Source organism: Porites lutea, chromosome 2 (assembly GCF_958299795.1).
Source record: "Porites lutea chromosome 2, jaPorLute2.1, whole genome shotgun sequence".
NCBI lineage: Eukaryota > Metazoa > Cnidaria > Anthozoa > Scleractinia > Poritidae > Porites > Porites lutea.
This window is the reverse complement of record NC_133202.1, coordinates 1,925,001-1,935,000: the sequence shown is the minus strand read 5'-3', so window position 1 is coordinate 1,935,000 and position 10,000 is coordinate 1,925,001. Positions and strand designations below refer to the sequence as shown.

Here is a 10,000-nt window from a genome sequence, read left to right as displayed (position 1 = left end):
TCCTCAAGATTGTCGTTGATTGGAACTAAATTGAGATACAGCCATTTAAAATATCAAAACTACAATACTAGACACCTGGAGTCCGGCAATCATATCCATGCATTTCTTAGCGGTAATTGTTAATTTTTGAATGGCGGCCATATCTTGCTCAATGTTAACCCGACTAAAACCAGATTTAAGCATTTTTAAAAGATGTCTGTACTGACTCTTTCTGACCATATATGGGTCCTTTGTTACACAAATTCGTTCCAGCCCTTAAGGTATGAAACCGCTCAATGTAAGTGTATAGGAATGATAGCTTTATGGTTGATGGATGGAAACGAGTCATTTTAATCCAACTCAATTAGGAGCATAATACCCCCAGGCAAGCATAATTTTCAGCATAACACCTTGGTTGCACAGGGTGACGCAAAAAACATAATACTGGATTTTACAAGCATAATCCGTAGGACCCTAAATAGAAGAGCACATTTGAGTTATCTAAGCCTTATTCTTTGTGTAGACCCTTCTCGCCCTGCTTTCAAAACCATCCCAAAGTTTTAATCAAATTGTGAAGAAGAAACACCGAACACTAGACATTATCTCATGGTATATAAACACAGCACTGCAGCGTACGAAAATAACTAATGCGCGATATGACGAAGAATTTCTAAAAGACGCAAAACGAACATTTTAGACGTCCGCATGTAGCTCCAACGCGGCCAAAAGTATGATACCTAGTTAGACATTGCAAAACGGGCTTTTCATTTTTATAAAAGTAATGAGCTTATTTTTCCGTTTTTACATTGAGCAGTAAAAATGGACTTCTTAGCTTCCAATTATTTTGCTTGGTTTTTGTTAACTTTCTTTGCTTGAATTAGTGGTAAAGAATTTAGTATACAAAGGCCGCCAGCAAGCAAGAGAGAATGAGCTGCGGCAAGTTATTCGATTTTACAATCAGCCCCCTTACTTTACTGGCCATGACGTGGCAGTATTTGTGGATATAGTAACTTTGAAGACCAAAGCTAGCATTTGTAGTAACGCAGATATATGATAGTAGATCGAATTTAAAATTCTAAGTGGCTATTGCCTTTCTGAAATACCCTGATCCTGGGAATCGGCTAACAAAAGATGCTGGAATTGCGTCGCAATCAATTTATCAGTACCGTACATAGTAACTGACGGTGATTATTATTATTAGTGATCTCACCTTGATTATCGGAGACTTCGTTTGGTTTCACTTTTGCCATTGCTATGATCAATACGAACAACTTTATTTCGAAGTTCATAATGGGAGACGCTGAGAAACTGGCTTCACTATTGCAATCAGGGGATCTACAGCCAAGCGTAATAAAAATAGTCGACGCGATCGACACTCAAGGTGCATGTGCTCAAAATCCCACGCCTTTCGTTTGCTGCATGTTTTGAACTGTGATCGGTGATTAGTATTGCGAGCATTCAACCAATCGTTCTGCTGGTTTTTCAAACAAACGGCTGTTTTATTTAAATTTTGATGCAATATTACATTTTTTTATTGTTACGTTTCAATTTTATATCTTGACACATTGCTACGGTTTTGGCCATCAATGTTGGCATAGTTTGAGCAAGCGGACAACATCTAGAAAAAAAAAAAACAGCAAGACAAAACAATTAAGGTACTCTCCAAAGCCATAAAGCGCCATTAACAGTGTCATTTTCTCTGTTTTGATCCTTTAACCTATTTTCGTGTTGGTTTCAATACCATTAAGTAGATCAGGGACCTACTGGATTAGTTACAAGTCCTCACTCTCTTTCCTCACTCTTGGTTTTGACAGTCAGCATCGTTTTGAAACAGAGCCAGAACTGGATGAAAGAATTGAAACCATTCATTTAAGCATAATTGTAATCATTTACTTCTGAATCTTCTTTCAACTGCTCTCAATCGACACTCACGGTCGAAATTTATGCCAATGTGCGAAAATAACACGTAGTGTGTTAAGTGTTGTTTATAACAATTTTTCTGGCACGTTTTTAATTACGAATGGCTATCCCCGTGATTAAAAGCTGCAACTTAGTCAGACCATTCCCTTTGCTTTCTATCCTTCTACTAATTCTGTCTACCCGCGTCCTTTCGAAACTTAACCAGTATTTGTACTTGTATTCTATTTTTTCTCCACTTAGCATTAATAACAAAAACAGTATTTATTACAGAAAATAAAATAATACTAAGAAAGAGAGGGGCACATCTAGTTAGACTGATAATGTGCCCCTCAGTAAAATTGTACATTATGACAAAGAAAAATAGATACAATATAGATATCATACTTAAGACAGCAGAACTGAAAAAGTGGCGATCTTGCTTGGTGACCATTGATCACTCCAACTAAGTTTTCCATACACAGCATCAAAGAATGCAAAATCGATGATTATGAGATATGACTATCTAGATGCCAGGATCAATTTTCATTAACTATGTCAACAAACTGCTTGCATGTTCCTTCGTCAGGAAAACTAAAGCCTTAAAAAAAAAACAGCAAAGGACTGACTCATGACTAATCTAGTTCCCAGGGTTTTTCCCTTAGAAAATAAGGTGGACCCCACCATTTTGTAAGGACAGGAGCCTAGCTTTTACCGCATAGCTTTTAGTGGCGCCACGTGTGTGCAACGGCCCGGGGCGTCACCAGTCGATCACATACGTCGGACATCGTGCCTGAGCTGTTGACCGAGAGGGTTTGGTGCACTAAATTCCAGTCCTCACTCCTGAATTTTTACCACTGGCTCAGTTGGTTCCAGTCCTCGCTCCTACTTATTCACTTTCGTAACGGGCCGAAAAGGTGTTCACACTGCGCCAAAGTATGGCACAAAACCTCTCCGATATGTAACGCTCCACTTTCGAGATCGGCGCGGCACATCTTCGCTCCGTCACAGAAATCGCGCCGCCACAACCATGGTCATGGGCTCCTGCTAAGATAAAAATCTAATTCAACTGCACCCTTTGAGAATTTTTAGAACAGCGTTTTTTTTATTGGTTGCACAGAAAAATGAATTAGCAGCCGATTACTACTGATCCTACTGACTGGGCAAAGTTTGTTTCCAAACGTCCCATAGTGCAGTTCGACAAAATCCCTGGACCCAGTCTCAAGCGGCCACTACTGAACTGAAATAAACGCATACGATTGTCAAAAAGTTTTGTTTTTGTTTGTTATTGTCTCTTTTTTTCGTATTTAATCGCTGCAGCGATCGCTGATCTTTTTATTAAAACGATCCTAGCCAGATATAGCAACAAAACGTAGCCAGAGGATAAAAATCTTAAGGCCTTCTGCTACTTTTATGGGTGTGATTTTGGTATTACGACTGGCATGTCACATGGGTTCAAACATTTAGCGAATATTTAGTTACCAAAGTTACGCCATAGAAATGCAAAAGCACTTGACCTGTCATTCTCAGCTTGATTTACAATGTTCTCAAGGAATAACGTACGTCGCGTCTGAGTCTTCAGGGGCTTTCACGTATAGGGCGTTTATATTTACAGACGTGCTTCACTGACGCAATATTTCATCGCGCGCTTTTTAGTAGCGAAGGAGTAAAACCAGGAGCCTGGTAAAACGAGTTAATTGAACGCAAAAATACGTACTAGGGTGAGGTAAGATGATGTTTTTTGTTTTAAACCGAGCCAGTAAGTCTTATTAAGCGTTCATCTCTCTCTCAGTTTCTTTATCTCGCTTCAAGTCTGGAATGCAGTCAGCGTCACACCGTTTTTACTCTTGAACGTTTTCTCTTTAGGTCCGATTTAAATTTAATTTAAATGTAATTTAAGTTACCTAACAGCCAAATATGTGCTTCAGCTGCGGAAAAAAAAACTTTTTCCATCGAAAACTGCGTGAGAAGACTGTAGAAAACTGAGACCTGCAGCCATTTTGGAGCGTGGGGGATTGGAGGTTCGTAATCGACCTCTCTCAAAATGAATTAACACTGAATTAGCTCATTTGGGAGGATCTGAAGCCAGTAGTTCATCAGTGTACAACTTGCAAGAGCATTTTCAGTCAATAATTGTAAGTTCATTAAAAACACGTACCTTTTCAAAAACTATTGGCAAAGGAGCCAACATTATAAATAATCGTCTTAAGTTCACTGTTGCAACGTCGTTCCACACGAGTACAGTGATTTTAGTCATTGCGAGATACCTCTTTTACAGGAAAATCCTAGATAAGTTCTCTATTTTAATAGAGAACTTATCAAAGTATCAATAAACCCTATTTCCGCTTTCTACAGTTAGCGAAGAAAGAATCATATTATTGTTTGCGTTTAAACAGCGTCTTCTAGTGTTTTTCTTTTTTCCAAGAAATCCTCTTGTTTGCGCGTGACAATCCCACTTTATTTTGTACTTCGACACTTTTTAAAGAGAAAAAATGAAATCAAGTCCATAAATCCAAATAGTTCATAAGAGTTAGAACAGTCCCGAGTTTCCATGCTATCAGACAAGAGCAATATGCTGTCAAAGAACAACTAAAACAAAAAATTACACTCCACCCGCCCCGCTATATATGCACACAAATAAAAAGCGATCATATTCCTCAATTTCTCGGAATCCATCGATTCGTCTGTTTGCGCTATTTCATCGGGCGCCTTAGTAGCAAACTTAAGGAGTAAAACGAGATAATTGAACGCAAAAATACGCAGTAGAGTGAACGAAGATGACTTTTCTTGTTTGTATGTGTCCGTAAGTCTTATTAAGCGTTCAACTCTCTCTCTCACTCTCTTTATCTCTCTTCATTCTTCGATGCAGTCAGCGTAAGTCACACGGCAGTTTGTACTCTGATCTTGAACGTTTTCTCAACGCGTCCCTGTTCTGTCGAAAACAACAAGTGACTGTGGAAGCAAGAGATTTGGAAAGTTTTACTGGTAGCACGGGCAACGACGAATAAGTATATTGTACATTGAGAAGTTTTAGTTGGCTATGTACACAATTGTATCCAGAAATGAGATGTTGTTTTCAGAGAGTTCTTCTGCGAATTTAATAGTAGCGTGATGGTTATTTGCTTTAATTTTAATAAAGTGTGTCATAAATGGTTCGCTTCCGGTATATCCCAGAGAGAGAAGATGTGGTCTGATCTATATTAACCATTTCCAACAGATTGGCTTTTTTTTCGCTTTTGTTTAAATTAATAGGTAAATGTTTCTACTTTCACCATGAAGATATTTGCGATGTTCCCATCGCTGTCCTATGTGTCTGAAGATGTTTTTTTTTTCCATGCTTGAAATTGGAATGAATTTTCTTCTAAGCGCTCGAGTCTGAGCGCCCTTTCAAGTGACTGTGTTGGAATCGGAGGTTTATGATAGTCTCCTATCTGGTAGTATATTCATTGTAAGGGAGAGAAACACAGCCATGAATTTTTTTAACCAAAGCCCGCAAAACAAGTGCAAGGCGCCAAGGAAATTAACTCGATCCGCCCAAAGAGCGCTAATATTAAATAGGCAAGGTTTTGCTGAACTGTTTTAATGATCTTTATTATCACTTCAAATATAATTCAGAATTCAGTGTAGCCTGATATCATCCTAGCTAAGGAATGTTATCGAGGAGTACAAACCAGAAAAACCATAGAAATAGATACCAATGCCTTACGCTTATAAGAAAAATTTTCCCACAGTTGTCATTACTTATTCAGCCAAAAAAAAGAAATATGCAGCAACCTGTCATTGGTCAGCAATTTGAACCTGACAAGTCACAAGGCCATGTCCCCTTAAACCAGCCAGTTGTGCCTGTCACTGGCCAGCCAGTTTTGGCCTCCTCTGCCACAGGACAGCCAGTTATAGCCATGCCTGCTTCAGGCCAATCAGTTCTGGCCGCCCCACCTCCTGGCCAGCAGATGATGTACCAAGTACCTCCTGGGCAGCAACAACCAGTATTTGTACAAGCCATTCCTGGTCAGCATGTGATGTTACCACAGGGATCGCCTATACAATACTATGCTCCTCCTGGAGGACAGCCCGCTGTCCAACAACCTCAACAGGTCCAGATGTTTCAACCAGTTCAGGGGCAGGGGGTCCCTGTTCAGCCCCAGCCTCGTCAGGATCCAGAAATGGCACCCATAACAGTTAACAAAGCTTACTTAAGGAGCCAGCTAGGTGTTTCAAGAGTCAGTGAATTGGTAAGTAGCAGTACCATATAGGCGAATCTTTGTTTACACTTTTTTCCTCATTAACATATACTTATCACTATCTGAGTGACGCTAATAAGGCAAAAACTTTGAATATTGAAAGGGCATAACAGTTTCAGTTATCTCTGAAAGTTTAAGCCCAATAAACGGAATGGTTCGAAGAAATTCTCTTCTAAAAACTCGAAATTTTTACAGAGAATGTATGGCTCATCAACTTTTTTGTGAAAGGTTTGAACCCAGGAGTCATTTTAAAAGCAGGTTGTGTTTGATCGTCCGGGTGAACGTAGTCCTGAATAGGACTGTTGTTGTTGACAGTGACTGACGTTTCGACAACCTGTGCGGTAGTCATCTTCAGGGTCAAAGTGAGTTGTATCACGTCAGTTGATGGTATTATACTCTGGTTGTTGATCTGATTGGTCAATTACGTCGCGATGTTATTGTCGTCTGTCAGTTAAGCCGTGATGTTATTGGCTATGAAGACTAGTAATCAGTAATTGGTGCGTTTCGATCCGTCTATTGCCACAGTTAACAGTCGTCTATTGTTAGTCAAATTGTCAGTTCTCCAGTCGTTCTCTAGTAGTTAGTTTGTTTGTACGGTGCTGGTAACTGTTGAATACGATTCAGTGGCGTTTGTTCTAAGTTAGTAAACCAGCTTTCCTGTCTGAACCGGAGGACAGACAGGGAGCAGTGTACAAGATCAAATGCTGCGACTGCCAGGCTTCTTACATTGATGAAACCGGCAGAAACCTAAGCACTCGACTGACCGAACACAAACGAGCGACGAGGAATAGTGACGTCAACAATCACATTACTGAGCACCATTTACAGATGAAACATCAAATTGACTGGGACTTTGCGACATGTATAGCGTATTCTACAGACTACTATCAACGTCTTACTTCAGAAATCTGGTTTACTAACTTAGAACAAACGCCATTGAATCGTAGCCAACAGTTACCAGCGTCGTACAAACGACTTATTGACGAGATCTGACAAGTTGACTAACAAAAGACGACTGTTTAACTGTGACAATAGACTGATCGAAACGCACCAATTACTGATTACGAGTCTTCATAGCCAATAACATCACGGCTTAATTGACAGACGACCAATAACATCGCGACGTAATTGACCAATCAGCAACAACAAGAGTATCATACCATCAACTGACGTTATACAACTCACTTTGACTCTGAAGAATGACTATTGCACATGTTGTCGAAACGTCAGTCACTGCCAACAACAACAGTCCTATTCAGGACTACGTTCACCCAGACGATCAAATACAACTCACTTTTGATTAACTTTTTAGCTACCCAGCAGTTTTTGATGGCTGATATGTCCTTCAATATTGCTTGCAAAGAGCTGAAAATTGCTTAATCAGCTCTTTCAATTTTTGCATTTAGTTTATGATATACGGCGACGGCTCCTATGAGTTAAGTCATATGCTAAAGAGGAAAAATGTAATCAATGACGTCAGCAAAGATTCTCCTTTATAGAACGTTTTTATTCAAATGACTTTATGGGCCGAGAAGGTAAAGCTATCATTTCTTCTATTTCATTTCCAGCATCACTGTGAGCATCTACTTTGTTGTGTCAGCTGCCAGAATTCTTTTATAATTTATTTTTTAACTTGCCCACTCATTTATTGGTTTGCTCAATCAGGTGAAAATAAATTAGGAAAATCGGACCCGTACTTCATGTTCCCAGCTTATTATAAAAGACGAACCCACCTTTTTATCCAATCAGAGAAATACCCAAAGCAGTCGGCGCACGTACGCGTATTTTTCCTTTCCGCCCTTCCTACTGGCCCCTTGCATTTGCTTCAACCTCCTATTGGCTGATTGGACTGTCCGTGTTTGTGTAACTGGCCGGAGGGTTTTCAACCCCTATTGGCCAAGGCATTGATTCTTTTAACCAAATTAAAAATCATCGACGCTTTGAAATAAAACGGCATGCCCCCAGTAAACAACAATGCACTGGCCAAAACTAGACCCTAAGTCGTGGTCAGAAACAATAACGGATATCAATTACATTTCTGCTTGTTTTTAAGCTGATTCTCCTAGGGGCTTGGATTTGTATCGTCATCTACTCAAATAGAACTTCCAGTCTTGACGGACGAGCTAATTTCTTCAGAGGAATCACCATATTCTGTTGGGTGATGGTCATCATATACAATATTAATATTGTTTATATATTTGGCCTCAACAAAAGCAAGGTGTGCTTTGGGCAACCATCAAACTTTACTATCATGGTAAGTAACCTGAAACTATTACGTAAGATATAAGTAAACATTAGCTGCGATCAGACGGTCGTCGTTCTTCCCAGAAAAGGGAAACGTAAGCATCGATGACGAAAAAGGGCGACGACGCCGAACGGAAGTGAAATTTTCCCGCTCGGACCTTCTGCGCCTGGGTAAGGTTGTCAAAACGTCCTCCCAAGACGTTAGGGAGGTTTGCCGTTCTCACTAAAACGAAGGTATAAAATTGTGTTTTATGCTTGTAAATCATCCTTTTTCCTCTTGTTATCAAAGGACGCCTGATCGAAGGTTTAACCTAAGCATACTTTTGGATCTCACTCTGTGCCCATGAATACCCAGGATGAATAGAAAGCCTTCAAAACAAGGTCGTGCTCATCTTTTACTACCTGTCAGTGACCTGTTTAAATTAAAAAAGAATTTTGATACTAGTATGCAAGTTATTACCTCTGACAGGTCGTCTATGCTAACCTGCGGCTTGACATATGTAAGACAAGATACGAAAAGAAGATTTATTTCACTCAGCTCGGTTTACATGTCACACACATTGAAAAAAAGACAAAAATATACAATTTACAAGAGTAAAAAAAATAAAAATTCAGTACCATCTAGACAAAGAGTGAGTTGGGACCATCCAAATAGATAACCCCCAAAATACAATTAACACACTGACACAGAATAATAGAATCTAATTGTTCAGTTGTGTTGTCGCTTTTTTTATAAAGAGTATTTCTTCACGCTATATTACTATTTGGTGATGAATTCCACTATCTGTTGAAATGTACCCACTCATCACTTTCTCATATAAGGGGTATCTCCTTGGAGAGCCTATACTCGATAAGCAGCAATTTTACGAATATGTCCTGCAAGGCAATATTTTTATATATCATGTCCATGTGCGATCAAAACATCTTAAATCTCAGTGCCTCTTGTACTGAAAATATTCTAAATTGTTATGCATCCGAACTCTAATTAAATTTTCTTACCATACGAGTAGCGTAGAAGTCGTACATAGCCAAGTAATTTTTTCTTTTATGATAATATTCAATTGTTCCTTTCTTTCTTACTTAACTTTTATTTTACTTTTGTCATTTGTTTTTGTTTTGGTACTGAAATCTTAATGTCGAAGATAAAGTCCATAAAGTTGTTGTTAAAGCTATTTAAAGACAGATGAATATTTAATTACTATAACAACTAAGCATACAGTTCCTCAGGGCTTTACAAAACAGTTTCAGAGAGCTCAAACTCCTTTAATTTGAAAGGAACGTATTTATTTAATGCCATTCATTGACTAGAAGCGATAACGACAACTCTTCAGTCACTCCGGAAGATAAATTAAAGGAAGCAACAGCATATTAAACGTAACGGTCAGAAATCTTCGAAGAATTGGATTAAACCTCAGCTAACGCTATTTAGGTTATTAATGAAGAGCAATTTAAAGTGTTTTCAACACTCTTTAAAAATAGTTATTCTTATCTTTTGTAGTCCTTAGCCCTGCAAGTCCTTTTGACAATTCTCCTGATATCTTGTACAGCCAGCCTGACAGTCCGCGCTGTACAGCTCTCCAAATGGTTTGGGGAAAGCTCACATGGCTCTACCGGCATGTATTACAAATCGATGGTTGACG

General features: G+C 39.1%; 2 protein-coding genes across 3 annotated transcripts in view; one reads left to right on the top strand and one right to left on the bottom strand.

Moving 5' to 3' along the window:
* LOC140927354 (uncharacterized) overlaps positions 1-1,361 on the bottom strand; it is a 13,363-nt gene extending 12,002 nt beyond the window's left edge. Inside the window, exon 1 of the mRNA XM_073376983.1 lies at positions 1,190-1,361. Coding sequence (XP_073233084.1) covers positions 1,190-1,268 — 79 coding nt within the window. The 5' untranslated portion in view covers positions 1,269-1,361. The remainder of the gene's footprint in view (positions 1-1,189) is intronic.
* Positions 1,362-3,558: 2,197 nt separating this feature from the next.
* LOC140927356 (uncharacterized) overlaps positions 3,559-10,000 on the top strand; it is a 9,546-nt gene continuing 3,104 nt past the window's right edge. Inside the window, exons 1-4 of one of the 2 annotated variants that reach the window (XM_073376986.1) lie at positions 3,559-3,601; positions 5,625-6,107; positions 8,170-8,370; positions 9,859-10,000. The exon at positions 9,859-10,000 is cut by the window's right edge and continues 38 nt beyond it. In XM_073376986.1, coding sequence (XP_073233087.1) covers positions 5,640-6,107; positions 8,170-8,370; positions 9,859-10,000 — 811 coding nt within the window. In that variant the 5' untranslated portion in view covers positions 3,559-3,601; positions 5,625-5,639. Of the gene's footprint in view, positions 3,602-5,606; positions 6,108-8,169; positions 8,371-9,858 lie in introns of both variants that reach the window. The other variant, XM_073376985.1, reaches the window with a different exon arrangement.